At 36.2% G+C, this 21,947-nt stretch overlaps 1 protein-coding gene across 1 annotated transcript in view; it reads right to left on the minus strand.

Moving 5' to 3' along the window:
• Window positions 1-1,631: 1,631 nt before the first annotated feature.
• COG6 (component of oligomeric golgi complex 6) overlaps window positions 1,632-21,947 on the minus strand; it is a 69,052-nt gene continuing 48,736 nt past the window's right edge. Inside the window, 6 exon segments of the mRNA XM_025894958.2 lie at window positions 1,632-4,113; window positions 7,678-7,757; window positions 10,211-10,264; window positions 11,793-11,900; window positions 13,800-13,967; window positions 14,533-14,664. Of these exon segments, the coding sequence (XP_025750743.2) occupies window positions 3,966-4,113; window positions 7,678-7,757; window positions 10,211-10,264; window positions 11,793-11,900; window positions 13,800-13,967; window positions 14,533-14,664 (690 nt within the window). The 3' untranslated portion in view covers window positions 1,632-3,965.

Raw genomic sequence — 21,947 nt, forward strand, 5'->3', positions numbered from 1 at the left:
AGAATTGGTGTAGCAGTTGCAGGGTTGGCTTGAAATTTAGTTTGCAAAGTTCTTAAGACTGGTGGGGAAAAGATGTAGTGGTTCTGGAAACTTTTAACAAGTAAATTCAATATGGGAGAGAGTTCAGTTATATGACTCTTGAAAATTCTCAGAACTGTTCAAACATAACATCAATTTAACATCCATTTGCAGCATCCAACCCTACCAGCAGCATCTACCAGCTGTTTTGGATGGGTGCCCCCATCATAAGCAAATGTCTCTTTTTCTGCATTTTCCCTCAGAAGCAGGTGACAGTGGATTTCAAATATACCCACACCTATGTCTGTGTTGCTTTCTGGAGGGTGTGTTTCACTCACAGAAATATGTCTAACCTCTTTGTTTAATTTCCAAAATTTTATAAGCTTCCCACCCCCTGGGTTGCCCACAAAGTGACTCAGCAAGGCAAGCAAAGGGATCAAGAACAGATAGAATTTTTTAAGTAAATGGAAAAGTTTAGCAGTTCTGAAAGTATCTTTCTTCAACTCATATTTCAAAAACATTAATAAAAATAATTACAACTGGGTCTAACAGACAAAATGCAGGGCAAGAGTCATAAATCTTAGAGAACAGGGAGGAGCACTCTGACATGCTGCAAAACAAATATATTATCACCCTTCCAAACCTCCCTGAGTTTCTCTTTTCCTATAATACAAACAAAAAAATCACCATGGCTGGGCTGCTGTGTGCTTGTCGTAATTAAAACAAGTTCTATATTTTATTTCCATAGTGGTGTGAACATTTATAAAGGAGGGAGGAGAAAATTGGACACATAGCAGTGAACACATAGGCATTGCCACCACTGCCAATGAACCACCTTGGTTCCAACCCAAACCCAATTCTGTATCTTGCTGTTTGTTGGATATTCTGTGGGTAATGAAGTCCTGGGATCCTCATTCTGTTTCAGGGACTCATGTATTGAAGGTCAAAGATAAGGTTCCTATATAACAAAACGAGGAAAATTCAGACCTTGGAGTCCTCAGAAGAGCCCTCATGTTTGTGCCACAGGGCCAAACTCCTCCTTGCTTATTTTATGTCCTGCCTCCCATATTTTGCACTCATTTATGCACAGCTGCTAAATTCAAGAGAAGAAACACACCTGCCCCATCTCAGGCTACACAACAGTCATAGGGTTGGGTGCTCTCCAGGAAGATGGGAGATGTCAATTCCAAACTCCTTTGGCCCAGAACCCAGCTCTCCCATTTCCCATGAAAGTGCTCTTCGTACCAGACAACACATCTGTTCTCAGAGTGGGGCTCTCAGAGTGTCAAACGCCAATAGTGCTGCCTATGGGCAGTGTTCAAACCCCCCTTGTTTTCTTGTCTCCCCCAGTCATATCACTGCCCAGCCCAGAGTAGCGGAGTCAGCCTCTGAAGGCATGGCCCTCCATATAAAGTGTTCAAGGACAGTAGCAGAAGGGCTGACTGACTAAGCCCAGGCAGGGGAGCAGCTTTACAGTTCCTGGTGTGGAAATCCTGGAATCTGTAAAATAAAAGGCTCAAAAATACCAAGCTAGAAAAAGCAGGTCATAATCTAATCACCTTTTCCTTCCTACTCTTAGGAAGGCAAGCAAGAGGAAATAACAACATAGAAGACAGAGTCAGTAATCAAATTTTTTATTGATGCCCTTTCTCATTTGTGACCATTGGTCATTTACTTTAATTGCACAGACCAAAATTACCAATTGACTTTGATTTGCCTAAATTACAGCTTCTATAGGTTTTGCATTTTTATCAAGAGAAGACAAAATCACGGGTAAGTCTCTATATGGAATCAAAGATAGGAAGCAACTTCTTACTAATCCTCATGCAAACTACTGACTGATTATTGGAGACTGAGGTTGAGTGTAATTTCAGGAAAAAGTTCACTCTTATGAGCATGTTCATCTAATAACAAGCTAATTTATAGTCCTTTCACAACCAATGTAATTTTCATCTATTAGGTAATAATTATAGGCATATTAAGCAATATTAACATTATTAAACAATGAACAGCCACCTGAATGTATACTATGGTAATGCAAAATCTGAGTAATATAAAGTGCCTTACCTGGTAAAAGAGTAGAATTTTGCATTAGAGGTTTTCTAAGATTCTAGAATTTTTTGTCTTACAGGTCTAGAGACTTTAAACAGAAGAAATCTAACATTCATATTTACAGAAAGATTTATGCCTGATCCAAGAACTCCAGGGACACTTTCACTTTTCAGTCTTTTTCTACTATACCAACAAATTACACCCATTTGGAAAAGGAGCTATTGCTTTGCTGTGGTATTACTAAAGAAGCTGCTTCTGAGCGCACTGGATGTATTTTGTGCAATGAGTTTTCCGAGAGGCTAAAATGTATTGCTACTGCTCTTCTTATGTTTTGCTCTTTTGCAAGCATATACCAAACTGCAGACTTAGCTGCCACTAAGTATATATTTTATATGTGGAATATTATTACTAATAAAAATAAAATGAGTTATTCAATATGAATGACTGTTCATCTCTCCCTTGATATATATAAAATAAGTCACATTTAATGTGAGAGTAAACTCAGGCAACTGTAATAACTCTGTGGCACTCATACAACAGCAAAGAGGGGTATAAATAAGTGAAATGTTTCTAACAAAACCGTTAGCTTAAATTATCTTTAAAAAAACAAATGAACAAAAGAACTAGTCACAAATTCATTTTACTAACTTTTTGTTTCCTGAAGGTTTCTTTTTAACAATACTTTCCTAAAAGAAGTCTATGTTTAAGGAAGTTGCAGAAAATTATCACAAGGCCCAACAGAGAACAAGTGTCCTACTTATTTATTTTTGTTTTTTCCTGTAAGCAAAGTCCCCTACATCATAACTCTGTGTCAGGATTTCTACATGGAGTAGCTTCAGCTTTGCACTAAAGGAGGAAAGAAATGAATCCTTCATTTATGGCTCTCTATGCATCAGCCTGGAACATCTGCACACCCTGGCTCTCCCATATAATTCCCAAGACAACCTGTGGCTGCCACAGGTGAACTAATTTTTAGGAGTACTGCTGCAGACACGTGAACCATGAAAATATCCTGGTGGATTATGAACTGAATAAATGCTTGTACTAGAGCAGATGGACGACTTCTGCACATAAAAAGAAGTAAAACAAAAAACATAAACATGTGAAGGAGAAATGGTCATATTGCTGTGCAAGCCACTTTCCTAACCTACATTGTTATTGGTCCCAGCCTTAAGAGATCAGCAAGTTTCAACTGATACAAGGATTCCTACTGAACAACTGCACTAAACCAAAATCCTTCCAGTAAAACAAAATTATACAAATAATTTAAAGCATTAAGTTCCAGGTTATGTACATAGTATGTAGTTCAAACACTTCTTTTTCTTACAGAAAACATAGATAAGGGATTCCAAAAAAATCCACACAAATTTTGACTCAAAGATTTAATCAAGAGGATTTGCAAAAGAGCATCAAGTATTCTGAAATGATTTATGAGCTCCAAAAGTAATGCATGAGTCATTCAAAGTGTATTACTTGTATTAAAATTTCAGTTATCAGTGTTTACTGATGATAGGCTGAGAAAAAGAGTGAAAGAACAGACAATGGAGCAAACAAAAATATTGGTGAGGTCATAAGAGACACTGGTTAAATCTGTAGTTGAAAGGATTATGTACAGCAAGGAAAAAGCTTTTCTCCTTTTTCAAAGAGACTGCACATTGTCAAGGTCCATTTCCATCAGAGAAATACATTAAAATAATTTTTAATCTATATTCTATTTTCTGGCCTATAGAAAGTATTCAGAGATACAGGAAAGACTAGACTTCTGCCAAGCAGATTAAACAAAACAGCATTCCTACATAATTTAACTATACAGTTACACATTGAAATTCAAAGCAGAAAAATAATTCAATGCAAATACAGTATTATGGATTCTGATAGATCTGGGGGAAGCAAGACTATGAAAGGAGTGCCTGAACTTGATGAGGAGATCTGTGTAGTATGGTTTCTGGATCCTTATATTCATTTGAAGGATCCATCACAGCTGCATATAACTCACTGTAAGCTCTGCAGACCAGTTCTGTTGACTGTTTTATTATCTGCTCTCTAAAAAACAAAACAAAATAACATAATTTGCAAATCGCAGGGAATATAACTCTACTACATACAGGGAATTAAAGACAGATGTTAAAAATGCACATTAAAAATCAGTGTGAGTTGCATTAAAAAGCCCTTTTACTTCAACTGTGAAAACAGCTCGAAGTTTCAAAACAAAAGCCTTCTTTCTCTCTTTGCACTGTACACAGACAAACTCACAAATAATCCTGATAACCAAGAAATTACCTTCTTTATTTCTACAATGAAGCAAAAACTAGTAGAAGGATTTAACTTGCATACAATAGTTTCCCACCTGCACTTCACTGCATCTTTTAAAAGACTGATAAACTTAGTGATCTACCTTCTCCCTCCTGTGGTTTCTGACTGTCCTTTGTAAATACACACTTTTTTTTTTTATCCACTAGCAAATATATTCTATTTGCTTTATATTGACAGCACCTGATAACATAATCAGTCAAAAAGAACTGGTAGAGGTCGGAGATTTAAAAGTCAACTTTTTTCCAACAATGTGATAAAGTCTGTGTCCTGTTACTTTTCTGGAGCTAAATGAGCAACAACACAGAGATGCTGAATGCTAAATTTAACTGGAAAGTTTAATATTTTTTGAAGACAGCCTAATAATTTTATTTTACACTGTCCATTGAATCAGTTTACTTTAATCATCATGGTGATGTGTTTACAGTTGCAGATGCATTTTTATCTATCAGAAACAGTAGTTACAACTATTTTACATCCAAACCCATACAAGTGGAACACAAGCAGAAGCTGATGAAACCAAGGTAACCACAAATCCAGATTCAGCCCTGCTGTAATATGCAGCAAAGGAACAAAGACACCAAAACTGCATCCACTAGAAACAGAGCTGAATTCACCAACTGTTTGGAATTGATAAGTTAAAGAAATGTCAAAGATCAAGTACAACAAACTTTGTCTTTACAGGAAACATTAAGGAACAGAAGCTACGAGAAAGCAGATTAAAAGATCAAACCTTCATTTTATTCTGACACACAGTATCCAGTTTTTCAATACACAATATCAACTGCCAGTATTAGAATAGGTTATTAGAATATCTGAAAAAGAGACTGGCCTTAAAATAGCAAATCCAGATCCACTATTATAAGGGAAATATATTCAGGGTGTTCAGGTAAAACAACTGTCTCTGATCCCAGCCTGGGATCACTAAGCTACTGTAATATGAAATCTTTTAAGAAAGTATTGCACACGGATTTTGTATGAAACTATTGTATCAAATCAATAAATAAAAAAAGTTTGTTAAAATATTCCAGAGGACTGAACAGCATCACAAAAGTCTTTCCATCAAATAATGTCAGTGTCATTAATCAGTACATTAGGATTTCAGTTGCCATAACAACATGATACATTTTAACACTAACACAAATGGCAGCACTTTCTAAAAATAGTAATTCCAGCATTCAGTTTCTGTGATCCAACACAAATGAAAAGGGCTTTTCAAGACCAACCACCATATAAATACATAGGTTAAGACTTTTTAAATGAGCAAAGGAATTTGAAAGACAAGAGCATGTCCTGGCAAAAGCTGGAAGGAATGTTCTTCATAGTCGTAAAGCTTAAATGATACTGCCAGTAAGTATGTAATACACTGGTCCCTTAATAAAAGCATGTGTTCTGATTCTGAGAACAAAGACCTCAAAGGTTCCAGCTCAGCCACTGCAACTGTGGATCACAATTATTTGATTTCAAGGAAGATGTCTTCAGAACTGAAAATTTCAACTACTACAGCAAGAAAAATTCGAATTCCAGTTTAACGTTTTGCTTGAATTTTGAAAAAATTTTGAATTTTCAAGGTTTATTTACTACAGAAAATATTGACTATCAAGACTGAGATTCTACAAGGATGCATCTCTGTAAATAGGTATTTTAACTTCAAAAGGATTGCTTGTGTTTAAAGCTACACATTTGAAGGCTAATGGACTTATAGCACTGATTATAGTAGGTTCATAAATTTCTGCATGTCAGCTGAGTTGTAGCAGCCATAGCCACCACGCTCATGCAAGGCTTCCCTCTTACCTCTCGACTGCCCACTGCTGCAAGATAAAACAAATCCAGCTTCAACTGCACTGAGAGGTTTAAAAAGCTTATCCATGGGATAAGGCAAAGAGTGCCTACATGACTAGTTTGGTTTGTCTGACAGAAGATGAAGTTCAGGTAATTCCACTGTGCCTGAATCTTTATGGTATCATAGAGTCTACCTCTTAAAATTGCTTCTGTGTTAGCGGTGAAAAGTTGAGGCTTTCAAAATACATTTACTGTTATTTATGACTTTTAAATAGATTCACATTAAAAAAAAAATAACCCAAGAGTTAAAATATATGTTTAATAGCTTGACACCAAGAAGCAGAAGTTGCAATGTTTCACTAACATTACTGCCTTCTTTGATCTGTACTGGAACAGAAGAGCTCTCACACAACAGGGTCAGTTCTGCCAGCTGAGCTGCAGGAATGGTAAACAGAGACACCCAACGTCCGCTGAAAAGCATCAGAATTCCCCATGCCCAGCCATGCACCAGCTCTATGGAAGGACAGTGGAAGTCTTTGTATGAGGAGAACCTGAGCAACACAGCGTGAGAACCTGGCAACTAGACTAGCTGATCGCCGTAGGTACCTTACAACTGAACTGTTCTGTTCAATTCCCAACAATATTTACTTTTCCCTTGACATATGTCATTTTTAATCGCAAGATCCTGTAATACAATCCAATGAGAACAGGTACTAGTAATGAAACTCCAACTACTATTGCATTATGTAAAATATGATGTGCTAGTCTCAATTTCTGATACATTCTGTAACCTGCGCTCTTCACGAAAATGTGAAAAATAATGTCAAGAAAAGTTTTTGATCAGTGCAGCATATAATTTTCTGAGTTTAAGTACTACAGAAAGTCTTCACATGGTTCACATTTAATTGGAAAAAAAGTTGTGGCACTTTCCCTAGCCTTAGGGTTCAGTTATATTCAAAAACAAGAGAAGAGATAAATAATAAAGTTCTCACTTCCATGCTTCAAAGAAGAAATCACTAAAAAAAAATACATTAGGTGAAAAGTAAAATAATCTCAGCACAATATTCAGTGAGACAGAATGCCAATACTCTACAACAGAAGACAACAAAGTTGAAAATCTTAGAACTGACAAAGCAGTGGGGATAAAAGAAATCTTGAGGAATTACATATTTCCTCTGTCTTTGGAAAGCTTACAAAATAGTTTTAAAACAATTTACAAATGAGTTGACAAAAAACTGCCAACTCATCAGAACATGTTCAAAATAGATGAACGTAATTAATTTTGATGATGTCTATTAAATCTAGAGTAACTACTTCAGAAAGTTACAGAATTACATACTCCTCACTCCTTGTTCAAAAAGAGGAGTCAGAACAAAACTGAATTGTGACCTGAAGGACAATGCAAATACGATCACAGTTGATAACTTGAACTCTCATCATGATCTAAAACCTAATCAAATTCATCTTTTTGACCATTATGCAAGCATAATAGAAATACAAAGGTAAGGTACTTACTTCACAGTAGCGCTCAGAAGGAAATTCAGCTGGGACATTAACAGACTATCTGGAGCAGACAGATAGCGATCAAACTGAGCCTGGGAGGGGAAGAGAATATGAGCTCAAGATATTAACACCTTCCTGGTATATGTAAATAGGTAAACCCACAACTTTCTGAAAAGTCATTCCATTAAAACAGGTAGAACTTAGTAGACCAAAATAAATGTCTAACTTCAGCACGTCTGCCACCAAAATTTTGTTTCTGACTCTGAGGAATATGAGTGAAGGGTAAATAGTGAGAATCCAGCTCCGCTTCCTGTGCATCTGGTGCAGGTATGCACACATCACTGAAGATCAGACCTTGTCTATTCAGTGCAGAGGGAATACAGACACTTCAGAGAGAAATCTACTCCGTCCAAGTTAGACGTGTTTTAAGATTTTTTTTTTTACTTTTTGGCAGGGAATCACTGCTTATGCTGGGAAAACCAAGAGCAAATCACCCACTTCAGGGTTCTTGAAACTGCTTCTAAGCCTACTTCTCCCCTGCCATGTAATGTAGTGAAAAAAGGACAGTACTTTGATTCTAGTAGTGTAGAGAGGAAAACACTAAGAAAGAACATTACTGCTGTCTTTAACAATCTTTTAGAGAAACTGTGGGTGCCCCATCCCTGCAAGTGTTCAAGGCCAGGTTGGATGAGGCCCTGACCAACATGGTCTAGTGGAAGGTGTTCCAAACTCCCTGCCATGGGCAGGAAGAAGATGGTCTTTAAGGTCCGTTCCAACCCAAACCATGAATTAATCATCAAATGTGTGACTATAGAGAAGATGAAACCAGTTCTTCTCACAGATGAAAACATGAGGAATACTGAATACATATTACACTAAGGAGAGTTTTGATTAGATAGTGAGAGGAAAAATTCTCATCAGGAATGTCATCAAACACGGAATTGGTTACCCATAAAAACTGTACAATCTCCATCCTTTGCATTACATACTCAGGCAGGGCCCTAGGCAAGTTTATCTGATGATGGCAACCTTCCTGAACACTGCATGATTATTCTCAAGCTGGTAAATCCTAAACCCCACATCCATCCATCATTTAAATGTGCAAGATGTAGGCAAAAGTGACTCATGAAGTCACAGTTCTCACAAATTAATTTTTTGGGGGGATTCTGCCCTTGTTTGGAAAGCAAGGGAGCTTTTCACTGAGCTGGACTTGACTAGCACTTTATGGACTTGACTAGCACAGCATCTGCAAGCATGTATGAACACTGAAAAGGCTGGGACCTGAAAAATAATTTGGAGGCACTGAATCTGCTTAAAAATACTCCCTCTTGGTTTAAATCCTATTGGTTAAATCTATTGGTTTCAGAAACCAACAGATTATGCTGATAGATGGGACTTATGTGGGTTTGATTTCAGCATACTTGCTTCCATTCTGGATAAAGTGTGTTCACAGAAGCAGATATTAAGTAATGAAGAAAATAAAACAGTTGGATTCTTCTAACTATTTAAGTGAAATTATTATGTACCACTACAGATAACAGAGCAGCATATATATATATATATATATATATATATATAATTTTAAAGACAAGGTCCCCAAGCTACAGCCTATAAAGTCCTTGTTGATCTACAAGGTCATGATAAATAGAAGATATTTTAAATGCAAAATTTATAAATTTTAATGAGAATGCATGCTGATCTGAGTAAACCACTGAGTGCTCTGTGCCAGAGCTCTGTTAATCCACCCAGCTTGAGAATCACTGGTTTAAAATCTGAAAAGAAAAAAAGCAGCTACGCTAACACATAAGGATTCAACATAAAATTTAAAAATAAAATCTTAAAAAAAAATACTTCTAAAAAGACCTTTTTTCATGAGGGTATACATGCACTGCTGGATGAGTGGGCCTTTACAGTTAAACTTTCAGAATAAAGCTCAACTTGGCTAAGGAAGAAGAGTGAAGAAATGTTCAGTAGACATTATTGTCTACTGAACTGTGATATTGTTATCTCTATGCAAAAAAGCCTTCACACACTCTAAGAAAAAATATCGGCCGATAATTTGCTTTAAAATACATTGTAGCTTTCAACTTAAAAAATTGACATATATCAAGCATCTAACTTCTGAATAAAGCTGAACTATTTGCATAAAATCAAAGCCTTAGGACTAAAATTATAAATGATAGCAGAACCTACATTTCAAAGCAGAAGCAAAAAAAGAAACTTTGGTGATTAAAACTAATTAGAGCTAAGTATTTGCTTTTAGCAATTTAAGATGACTCATGGGATAGCATTCTTGTAAGTAAAGTTCTGTTTCTCAAGGCTTAGAAACTAATATTCTATTACTACACCTTCAGAAATAATTTATGTATTTATTACTTCAAGTGGTCAAATTACTACAAATTACGAAAGTATTCCCAGACACGTCATTTAGCTATTCTTAAAGAGTATGACTGGTTAGATGAATATCTACTACATCACATAATTAATAGCATTCTTTCCCATGTCACAGGATCACCATCATAATATGAAAGTTTAAAATGCTTACCATTGCAACCTTCAGGGACACAGAATCCATACTTGACAAATTTGAAAGAGGACCCTAAGAATCAGTAGTCAAACAAAAAAAAGGTCATACTAGCATGTAGAAAAAATTAAACAGTATAATCAGTTCAGCAGTACATTTTTATTTGGTTCTGCTACAGGATCTTAAATGTTTGGAAACTATATCACCGTATCAGTACTGAAATGCTGTTAACAGTTCGTTTGTATTCTACCACTCTTAAATTAAAAGCTGACAATACAGAGTTTTTAATATGCCTTTTCAAATAATTTTCTTCCTTCTTTACCATTAAATAAGGCCAAAACTAGCCTTCCACAAGGTTTAGAATAAAAACTGAACTGCAAACTGGCCACATTCCCTTGGTGTTCCAGACTTACAGAGGACAACTTTGCTCTATTTATCTGTACTAGGACCATGCAGAATTCAGACCTGCTTCCCAGTAAATCTTCTGTGCTGGATGGCAATTCAGTGTATAAATAAATGCTGTTCAACTCCTTAGCAAGTTCTGCGAAATCACTTCTGCAGCCAGGCAGCTGTACAGACATATGAAAATTGCTACATGCCATTAAGAACTCCAGTCAACTTGAAATTGGTTTTAGAACAAGAGATAGGCTCATGAATAGAAAACTAAGTTGAGTTATTAGTCAGATTATTTATGCATTTATTTATTCATCTTTATACATAAAAATCTGTTGAATTTGGGCACTTTATGCAAAATTATTAGCTGAAGAAACAACATAAAGCTCTCCAGCAGAGTTCTGCTTTCTCCAGAAAACACTGTTCTTCACTTTCACAAAAGATCACAAAAGGACACAGACACAGTTGAAGGGAAGAAGGGCTATATTAACACCTATAGACACATAGCAACTGTGCTTCAAAAGAAAGGAAGAGTGTGAGCTCTGAATTCAAGTTTTCAACTCCCTCTAAGAAATCTCAAGTTTTCACTTTGAGAATCTCACTGCCTTGGTACTAGAATAGCTACATCAATGAGTAAGGACAAAAGAAGAAACTGTTTCAAACTACTACTAAACTCATCTGCCAATTTTTCACAGAAGAAAAAAAGCAGCAATTACCTAAAGCATGCAGGTATCAACTCCATGTGTGGTGCTATAGCAAGCAATGAAGAAAGGTGAATGCCACATGCACAGCATGTCTAATATGTTCTAGGTGTTATGGAATTGGTGGTTTACCTACCCAATATTTGTCTTTTAAAGCCAGCTTGACTTAGACACTTTCTGACGTGTATTAAACTACCCACACAGTTATTCTGAGAACATACAGGATATCAGTGGTGCATGGAGTCTGTCGATGGGGCCCAGACAAGCAGCAGAGAAGGACTGCTGCACATCAAACCTTCTAAGCTTGCCAAACATGTAGTGTAGGGAAAATCTGTAGCTGCAAGGTGCCTTTGTCCAATAGAAAACCCCCAATCTGGGGTTTTCTTACTGGAACCAGGACTGAGGTTTTGCTTTCAGAGGAAGCCTAATTTGCAAAAATATTAGTGCCAAAATTCTACTGGTTGGCAAGTATGCAGTAACTCATCAACATGTAAATTATAAAAGCTTACCTGTTCCGGTTTGTGTTGCTGCAGAGCATTATATATGTAACTTAGACCAGCTCTTGTTAACACGTAGGAAGCTTGCTCATTTATGAGTGTATCTAAATGAGCTTCAATCTGAAATTTTAAGCATAAAGTATTTATAAAAAGTGTGTGAGCATATTAAATATAACAAGTTCTGGGGTTGAAAGAAATAGAAACACAAGTAAGAAGAAAAAAATACAAATAAGAAGGAAAGCGATCAATGAATAAGGAAAAACTACAAATAGAGCATAATTATTTTATCCATTTACACCTTCCATATTACCAGGAGCCAATAATAAAAATGTAAAGAATTCTTTCATGTCTGACTAATAGAAGAACCTATTTTTTTATTTGTGAATACAACAGCACCAAAAATGAAGAATACTATAGTCCTAATCTTAAAAATTCCTATATAAGTTTATTTTCCTATAATTCTTTGAAAATATGTGATAAAAATCATTCAACTCTTATTGAAAGTATTGACGATAGCATGGCAGTTTTATAATAAACAAGAGACAGTCTTTAATAAGGAGAATAAAACAAACTAAATCATAATCAGTACTGATTTTAAATTCAATTTTGATAAACATGTATTTGATAAAAGTTAACTGAAAGAACAGCAGACATTGAAATTAGTTATTAATTTTTTAAACTATCTCCATATGAAAAAGGGTCATAAGAGTATTTTATATACTTAATACAATCTTCACTTTGCAGAGAAACCTAATCCCTAAATCCAGTCTCAGCAGCAGCAATCATTTTTTAGTTTGAGCAGTCTCACTGAGACATTTGGGTATATATACATTATTACTTCATTTTTACAGATAACTACCCCACATTTTTTTTTCCAATCCTAAAGAAAAGAAAAAATTTATAATAACATCTAGTAAATAATAAGACTTATTTGTCTGATATTTTAAGAGTTCACCTTTTACTTCCTAAAATTGTTTACAAAAACACACCTTCCTTTTTAAATCAGGAGGGAAATCTTAGTATTTCAATTTGGAGATTTTAACTGTCTGAGTTCTTTTTTCTATATAAAAAAAAAATCTTTCTCCTATTAAATATGTCATTCTAACTCCACTTGAATAACCTACTTATGTATAATCTTAAAGATATTTTTTCAGTCTGTTCCTGTATTTTAAAAATGTTTGAAGAAAGTAAATGGTGTTAAATGCATATGCTTCAGTTCTACTGCTTATCTGAAAAATAAATCAATTGCAACATTTACTGGGAAATAAAAGTTGATAACAGAAATTAGAAATACCCCAGACAGTTTGGTGAGGTTGTCTGGTGAGGTTTGTTTCAGAAGTAAAAGGAGCTAGAAATTCTGATTAGGAGCAGAAGGTGAAAAATGGCTCACAGCCCATCCTTACTCATCCCTTAAAATAAGAAGTAATTTTTTTTTCAAGTCCCCTAGCTCCAAAAGCTCTCCTGAGATATACTGCAGACCTGTTCCTGTAGCAAAACAAAAATGGGCAGTGACCAAGTTTTTGCAAGTCAATAGTTTCTAAACTTACATTTCCATTTCAAAATGGTACCACATATGAACTACTATCCTGGGATGTTCGGGGACACCAAACAAAAGAGAGGTAGAAAGCGGGACTGAAGTAGTTATGTCAGCTACACTATATTCTAGTACAAAATAGATGATGATCGAGTACTATTTGACTGCGTTTTCAACTTCCATATGTTCTTCTCATACAGTTTGCAGACAAATATCAGAATGATCAGGATAATGAAAAAGTTCACTGATCTGGGTTTATCTGCAACTAATCCAAACAAACTCCAATCTTTTAATAACTTTTGTCTGTTTAAAATGAAAGATGCTATTTGCTCATGGTCTCTGATAAGAAGTCCTCTTACCCCATTTCCCCAATTTAGAATTGACCCAAAGCCAACATTATCAAAGATAAATATGTTCACATCACAACTTATAGTCTGCAAAGATCAGTAATAAGTTCATTTTCTTTCGAGGCTGTTAAAGCTTACCTGAAACTGCAACATTTCTAGACGTTTGTCAGTGAATTCAAAGAGAGCCAAAGTAGTCTTCATCATATAGAGCGAATTCACCATAAAGGTTGCCATATCGGCTGTGCCCAAATTACTTGCAGACATAGTACACATCTGTAACAACGGATCTAGCACACAAGACAGAACCTAAAATAGCAAATACACAGAAAAGAGGGAGGGGAGGGAGGAAATCATGTCACACAAGGCTTCTAACCTCATTCTGTCTCTATCACGTATTTATTCCCCAAAGCAGAATAAAGAGGAATGAGAGTTTCCAACTGTGAAAACAGTTTTCTACTGTATTTGTCAGCAGGTGATCAGCTACCACAGTGATGGGGAAAGTATAAAAACCTGATAAGAACAGATTCCAACCTAGCAGGAGAAAGAGTAACCCAGATTAGATAATTGGTAATTGTGCAATCTTGAGGATGTATTTACTTAATGGAGTAGTAATTGCATAACAGAATTTAGATACTGCGTTAAGAGTAGCACTCCATACCGTACTGTAATTATCCACTTTGTTAGTCACCCTCTTATTCACGTTACAAACTCCGGTTTGGTGGAAAGCTCCAAAATGAGACCAGACAAAAAGATTACCATTCCACCTATCTTTTGAGCACTGAAATTAACTTACACGTCCTTTTTCCCCCCTCCCTCCTCTTCACACACACACACACACACACACACACAGAGCAGTCAAACATTCTTATACCTGCACAAAGTCAGCCTGACGAGCATCCAGCGGAATAACAGATGAGTCATGAGACGCCAGAACCTCCCGTAGCAAGTTAAGTGTCTGATTTAGTGCAGAGCTTGGGCCAAGATCAGGAGGTGGGAGTTCAACCTGAAGAACAGGTTTTGTGTTTTTTTTAATAATTTAATTTACAGCAAACACCAACCAACCTGTTAGCATAAATGTAACCAGCTAAAAATAAAATTACATGTAGCCACGCAGAGAAGAACTTTAATGTGATACTGGACAAATCTAACATGTTTCAGAAAATAACTGCCTGCAACTTTTCAGCATAACCATCTCATTCACTGACAAACAAGCAATGCCAAATTTATGCTTTCATTCAGACTATACCTATTTTGTGATCTGGAGAAACTCAAACGCTGCCGGTTTTGGTAGAGGAAAAAAAATACATTTACTAGATTAGGTGCCAAAGAGTAGCCATGGCGTTGGCATCACTGAGTTCATTTTAAGCAAGACCTCCTGTGAGCACTTGAGAATCTAGTGCAGGCAGAGCTCTGCGAGATCAGAGCCATACTGCAGCACTGCCCCTATGATGCCAAGTCTGAGAGCTGCAATCACAAATGCAAGTCTTATCCCTAGCAAGTTTGTACCTTAAATTGCCAGTACGCAAATGAACTGTACAAGTACACCTACATAAACTGCAACAAGACTATACAAACCAGAATGCAGGCCTACATCAAAGGTAAGAGGAAGGAATCGCAGATGTTTAAAAAAGAGAAAGAAGAAAAGCTTACGTATATTAGAGAAAAAACACACTTTCCAAGTCAAATTATGAAAACTGGAGCACCTGAAAAGGACTGAAATTCTATGCTATTTTTAACCTAGGCTCATATACTTCACCCTTTTCTTTGTCACAGGCAAATTCTCATTTCTCTTTTTTCAAATACATATTTCTCAGGTTCCACTCCAAACATAGCTGCATTTTCTTGTCTCCAATGCTGTCTCAAACTAGCTTCCTGCTGCCTCCAAACTCTTACTACAACCCAGGCCGCTCACCTTGTTTCCTTCTGCCAACAATCTGCTTCCCACTTTCCTGTCCCCTGTCCATCCAAGGGCAAACACAGATCTGGCTGTATCATGTTGGAGTAAGGAGACCCTCAGCAATACACAGTAAGTTAACACTTAAAGGCATAATCTCTCCAAGAGGAGGTAGGGAGAACTAAGTGTGGACAGGACTGGCCCGTGCATCTGAATGTGTCTGGCTGCAGCAGAGGAGGGCAGCGTTCACTTCTGCAATGTTCTTAAGACTCCAGCTCAACAAGAAAAGGCAGTAACTTTGGATGGACCTCCAAGTCACAGACAACATATTTCATACCTTCCCAAATGAGAAGTACTGATGAATAGCATAGTAACATACATGTTTGAGTCTTCAAGGGGGGCGGGGGAGATCAAATGGGCAGAAGCTGATGGCCAAAGAAACCAAGCAGGAGCGCACAATAAACATCTTCAGAGTAGAGTATTACAGAGCCTTCTGAAAATTAACCTGTACCTGATGAAAACACCACCAGAGAAAGGAAAAAAATCTCTCTCTCTTTGAAGCCAGGCCGAGCTTTCACACTTTATGTTTTGAAACATTTGAAATACCATACACGTCCCCACACTACTACCCAGACAGATCAAAGAAAAACTTTTTTCATCCTTCTGAATACAAAGTGTTCCTCTATTCTCACTTTCCAAGAGAGAGTATACTGAGTTTGAGGCACTAATGGAAAGCTAATTCTAACAGGTTCAGAGAACAGTTGTTCACCTTAAGTAGTCTTGAAAACATAAAATAAATATTCTAGCAATGAAGTAACAGTAATTCAGAAAGAGGCACTTATTCAGTGCTGATCAGTAGTAAAGTTTACTGAAATTTACAGTGCTGAGTGACTTTCTGCTTGTTTCTTCTTTTTATTATTGGGGGTATTGATTGTGTCCTGAACACACTGTTCTCAGACTTGAACTGGACTGTGATCAGGGATATTTTGTCGTTAATTTGAGACAAGAGTTTAATAGAGTTTTCACTTCCAACACACACATAGATCATGGCAATTTCAGGTTGCTTTGCACAAAATTTTTGTCTTCTGAAGTAGCTTGTGCTCAGAAGCTCTTAAATTAGCTTAATTTTTCATTTAATCTGTTCTTTTTAAATCCACTGTCTTCTAGATATGAGCGAAGAACAATATTATGGAAGAAGAAAATATGACTAGGAAAAAAGGTTTAGATCATTAGGTTCTATTTCAGTTAGCTTGAAATTCCTGACTACTGCAAATAGAGGCAGAATTATTAGTAAGTGGAAGGAAAACTAAAGCAGTGCTATATTCACTTTGAAAATTCTAACTTTTTGCACATGAATACAGAGAATTTCAGAATTTAATAATTTCAGAATTAAAAAGGAAAATTTAAAACCAGACACTTCTCATTTATAGAGGAGCCGACAGACTTCAACTCATGAGTGCTAAATCACTATTCTAATAAAAAAAATAATTGTTGCCCTGAATGTTCTATCTTCACTAAGAGATCATTATAATTGATCCTACTTCCAGAAAAACAGGTTTGAAATACACATTGAATTCTGCTTTTGAAGTACCTCCTTCAGATGCAAAGCAGACAGGAGCTAACTAAAAATGATCAGCGAAGTTCTGCAGCAGATAGTTCAACAGAAATAAAACACACTCTAACACAGTATTAAGCGTTTAATCAGTTATAACTAGTAGGTCAGTCATACAGAAACGAGGACAAACAGCTCTTCAGCCTTTCAAAGAAAACAAAAGGAAATTACCCATTTTTTAAATTCAATATACAAAACTGGGATGAATTCTCCTAATATAACAATGGGCACTAAAAGTTGTACATAAGCTCTAGTACAAAAATTTGTATATTTTTTAAAAATTCTGCATATTAATCGGTGGGGAACAGTTACTAATCCAGTAATCTTCCTCCAAACATATAATCCAGAGCAGATTTCTCTGTCTATGAGAGTAAGTACTCAAAGGATGTCTTAAAGAATTTAACAAACAGCAAAGAAAAATACAGAAAAATGAAAAGGTAGTATCAACAATCACAAAGAAGGTGCACATATGTTAATTGTTCCCCTTTTTCATTTTCAAAAAAGGTTAAATAAAAAAGGGCTACTTTTCTTCCTATTAAATACAGCTAATTTTATTAAGGAGTAGAGCAGATATTAAGGAGAGTAGCTTTGTTAAAAGCTCAAATATGGATCTGAAAATACTGTATTGGCAATCAAAATTTTATATGCTATGCTACTTGAACATTAGAGAGTCAACAGTAAAGAAAGACATGGATATACTGGAGCAAGTCAAGCAAAGGGTCACAAAATTCATGAAGGGAATGGAATACCTCCTACACAAGGAGAGGTTGTGTTCAGCCTGGAGAAGAGAAGGCTCGGGGGGCATGTTATCAGTGTGTATAAATACATGAAGTGAGGGATAAAGAAAATGAGACAGACTCTTCTCAGTGGTGCCCAGTAACAGGTCAAGAGGCAATGGGCACAGATTGAGACACAAGAAAACATTTTTTTTACTGTGAGGTTAGTCAAACACCGGAGATAGTTGCACAGTGAGGTTTTTGAGTCTCTGTCCTTGGTGATATTAAAAACTCAGCTTGAGTCAGTCCTGGGCAACCTGCTCTAGCTGACACTCTTTGAGCAAGATGGTTAGACTAGATAATTTTTAGAGTTTCCTGCTGAACTCATCCATTCTGCAAATGGATGTATTAAACAAAACAAGATGGTAATTTAAAACACAGAACTCCTCAGAGAAAGCACTTAAGAGTAACAAACAAAAGATTGGTAGCTTTTGCAAGAGCCTAATCAGCTTTTAGTACAGCCTCTTAGGAACGCCACTGGCAGGGGCCGGATACAAAGTACTACAGACTGGAATATTGTAAAAATGTATCTGAATGTTTCATGACACTGAGCAGCGTCAACTACAGAAATTCATTCTCCTAATTGAGACAATCTTCACCAACACTCCAAGAAACTTGGGTGCACATCTACCAGAGAAGCTTCAGAGCAGTTGTCCTAAGCTCTTTTGGTCCTCTTAGGATCCTAGAGAGGTCAACAAAGTAGAATGCCTAATGGCATGCTTTTCTTTTCAGCTATCAAATTGGTCTTGGAAGAAAAGATCACTACTTTTGCTTTGTTCCATTCAAAACCATTACAGCATTCAGATCACAGCAACGTCAACCAATCTCATTCAGTCTACCCCATATCTGGTTTTCCAGAAACCTAATAGGTTTCATTCTGACAGGAATTAAATTACGAGGAACAAGGTTAAAATTATTCCCATGCAACGTTTTAATATCTCTTCCATGGACAAATTTAAAAGATAATACAATCACAGCATTTAAGTTGCATACATCTACTCTAAAAAGAACAGTATTAAGGAATAACAATTCAAAAACTTGATCTGGGGTACTCTACTAAGAGTCTTCTAACAGCTCAGACAGCAGATGAGTGCAGTTTGGCACAATCTCTCTTTAGTACCCTTATAACTCTCATTCCATTTCATTAAACGTTTGTAATTATTCTTTCCTTTAATAATTGTTCTAGAGCACTCGTGAAGCCAGAGGAAGGGCATGTGAGCTTGAAAATTACCACTTTCCTAATTAATCAGCTGGTCCAATAAAACACCCTGACATAGGTTAATCTAACACTCTTGTTAAAACGCCTCACCAATGGACTCATGATTTTAAATGATAACTCTCATGTGAGAGAACTGAAAGAACAGTCCATCCACTCCAGTCCATTAGGTGCTTTGAACTTTACTCCCACTTTCATTGGAACAGTTTCTGTTGTTCTGACAATTATCTTCATTAACTATTTTCTCATGGATTTATAATCATCTGTCAAATAGTAATCTTAATGGGCTGTTCTTAGGTCCAGACAATGAGTACACAAAGGCAGAATCCTGAATTCCTAAACATTTGATTTATTAGTGAAGGCTTTAAAAGAAACATATAAAAGGATTGCAATGGTAATTCTGATCCACTTTACTAGCATGATTAGTAGACCCATAACTGGGTCCAAGAAAGCTAAAGAGCAAGAAATATAAACGTGCTTTTTCAGCACAAGGACACTAATATTGGCCAAAAAACATTACAGCTGAACCAAGAACAAGAACAAACCAATTGCTACCAGAGCTAGAAAGTACTGGCAAGAGTGCCCAACAGTGTCTTTGAAGGGTAAGAGCCAACAACGCAAAGGGGAGACACTGTTTACAGTAAAAGCCGACGCACTAAACCTTCAGTGACACAGGAGATGGCCGGTGATGCACAGGTTCTGTATGATGTCAGTGTTGAGCTCTATGACAGCCTGAGAATCTCAAAGCTGTGAATGGCAATTTAAACCCTGAAAACAAAGTGGTTTTGCAACAACTCTGCAACTACTAAGCTTTGCGACAGGTTTCAAGGAGTATCAGACCAAAGAGACTCCCTTGTGTAGTGCCTTTCTTTAATAACAATGGACTTGCTTTCAGGCAGTATGCTGAATATTTCTGTTACGTGGATTTTGGCTCCTATAGAGCTACCCGAGAAATCTGAATGTGAAAACCACAAAAAGGCTTTCTCAGAAAAAACAGTCTGAAGTTTAGAGCTGCTGACTACTTTATTAGCAGATTACAACCTGGGTGCTTGAGATTTTCTTATGTAATGAAAAAAAAGTTCAAAGCAAAGTGCTTCCAGGCAAACCAGTAAGTATTCTGAAGTAACCAGGGATTTCCCTATATCATGTACACTGATGGCTTGACAACCAAGAGAGACAACACAGATCTAAGATTGCCTATAAGCTTCCATACACCTCCACACTTGTGACACTCCTTATGTAATACAGGACTCTTCTCAAAAATAGATGTGAAGAGGAAGCTATTTTCTTGTCCTAGAAAGAACAGCCTGAAATCTCAGTTTCCCATTGTGTTTCAGAAATTAAATCCCAGGCAGATTGAAGGCAATGCTCAACTCAGGATAATCAATAATCTAGATAATTAAATTGTTTGATCTACATCCTAAGGATGGGATCTTGAGGAGTTAGGATATTTAATAAAACCTGTTTTATCTAAAAAAAAAGTTCGCAACTAACAATACTTAAGAGAAAGATTTGCTTTCTATCAACTACTAGATAGAATGTAGGTACTAAAAAAGCAAGTTATCAGCAATAACAGATGCTACAGAGGGAATACTATCATTAAAATAGTCTAACTGACACAGGCTATATTCACCACTTTCCAATGATCTAAACAAAAGAGGCACTTATATCTATAGAAATAAAAATATTTTTTATTTAAGAACATCCTATTTGTACGTTAACCTATTTTCAGAGTTATTCAAATTGCCTTTAGAATTATTTTTTAATCAAAGTTTTGGACAGCCGATATTATTTTAAACAGGCTTATCAATGTCTTAAGATGCCAAATGTAAGTGGAAATAAGGAACCATGATTTCCAGACTGTCCAAGTGAAAAGTAATTTACTAATTTTACAAGTGAATATTTTCTATGCGCGCAACAAGAACAGCAATGATGCCTCTGCAATTGCCTATATAAGCACAAAGGGTCTGCCTTCCAGAGGTTTAATCTTCTCTGAAAATAAAATTAAAAAAACAAAAATCTTTAAAACAGATGCAATGCATACATAACTGGCAAAAAGCTGGTAAATAGACTGGGATAAGAAGGGAATCCTACTAATACATATACACAGTTTTGGTCTGAACACACATTAATAAAAAGAATGGTAAAAAGCAACTTTCAGTTTCGTCAAAATGTAAAGGCACTGTGACATTTAATATTAAATTACAAAGACGTGTGAAAAGGCATAAAAGCCGCTTATCTGTACATTAACACACAAAAACTAAGTAAGAAGAATTAAATTTATGATAAAAGAGGGTATTTATCACATGGAAACTAATGTTTCTCCGAGTGTAATTCAACCTATTACTTTTGTATTTTTTATGAAGCAAAACTAATATCAGTCATGAAGAGAAAAGACATCATTCTATCAGTTCAGTAGTCCACTCAAAGGGTAATAATATAAGGTGCTGCAGAGGACTGTCAAACTCTCAGTTACAAGAACTACACATCAGAACAGTAACATTCCTTCTCAGACACAGTTACCTCGTTAACTCCTGAAGCACAGAGATTAATAAATAATTGTGGAAGCCTTTGTTATCCATACATTTAACAGTCTTTTAAATCTCTTTAATCTTTTGACCTCAATTACATCCTGAGGAAAGATCTTCATAGGGCACACAGGCAATGTAATATTGTCAATGTTTCAGACAATTTATAAATGTGCTTATGAGAATGAACAATATTATGATCTTTTCCCATTACATGGTAGGCTTGGTATGCCATTCATTACTTGTAATAAAACACCACT

This window comes from Manacus vitellinus, unplaced genomic scaffold (genome assembly GCF_001715985.3).
Source record: "Manacus vitellinus isolate BGI_N305 unplaced genomic scaffold, ASM171598v3 scaffold_2_pilon, whole genome shotgun sequence".
In the NCBI taxonomy this organism is placed as follows: domain Eukaryota; kingdom Metazoa; phylum Chordata; class Aves; order Passeriformes; family Pipridae; genus Manacus; species Manacus vitellinus.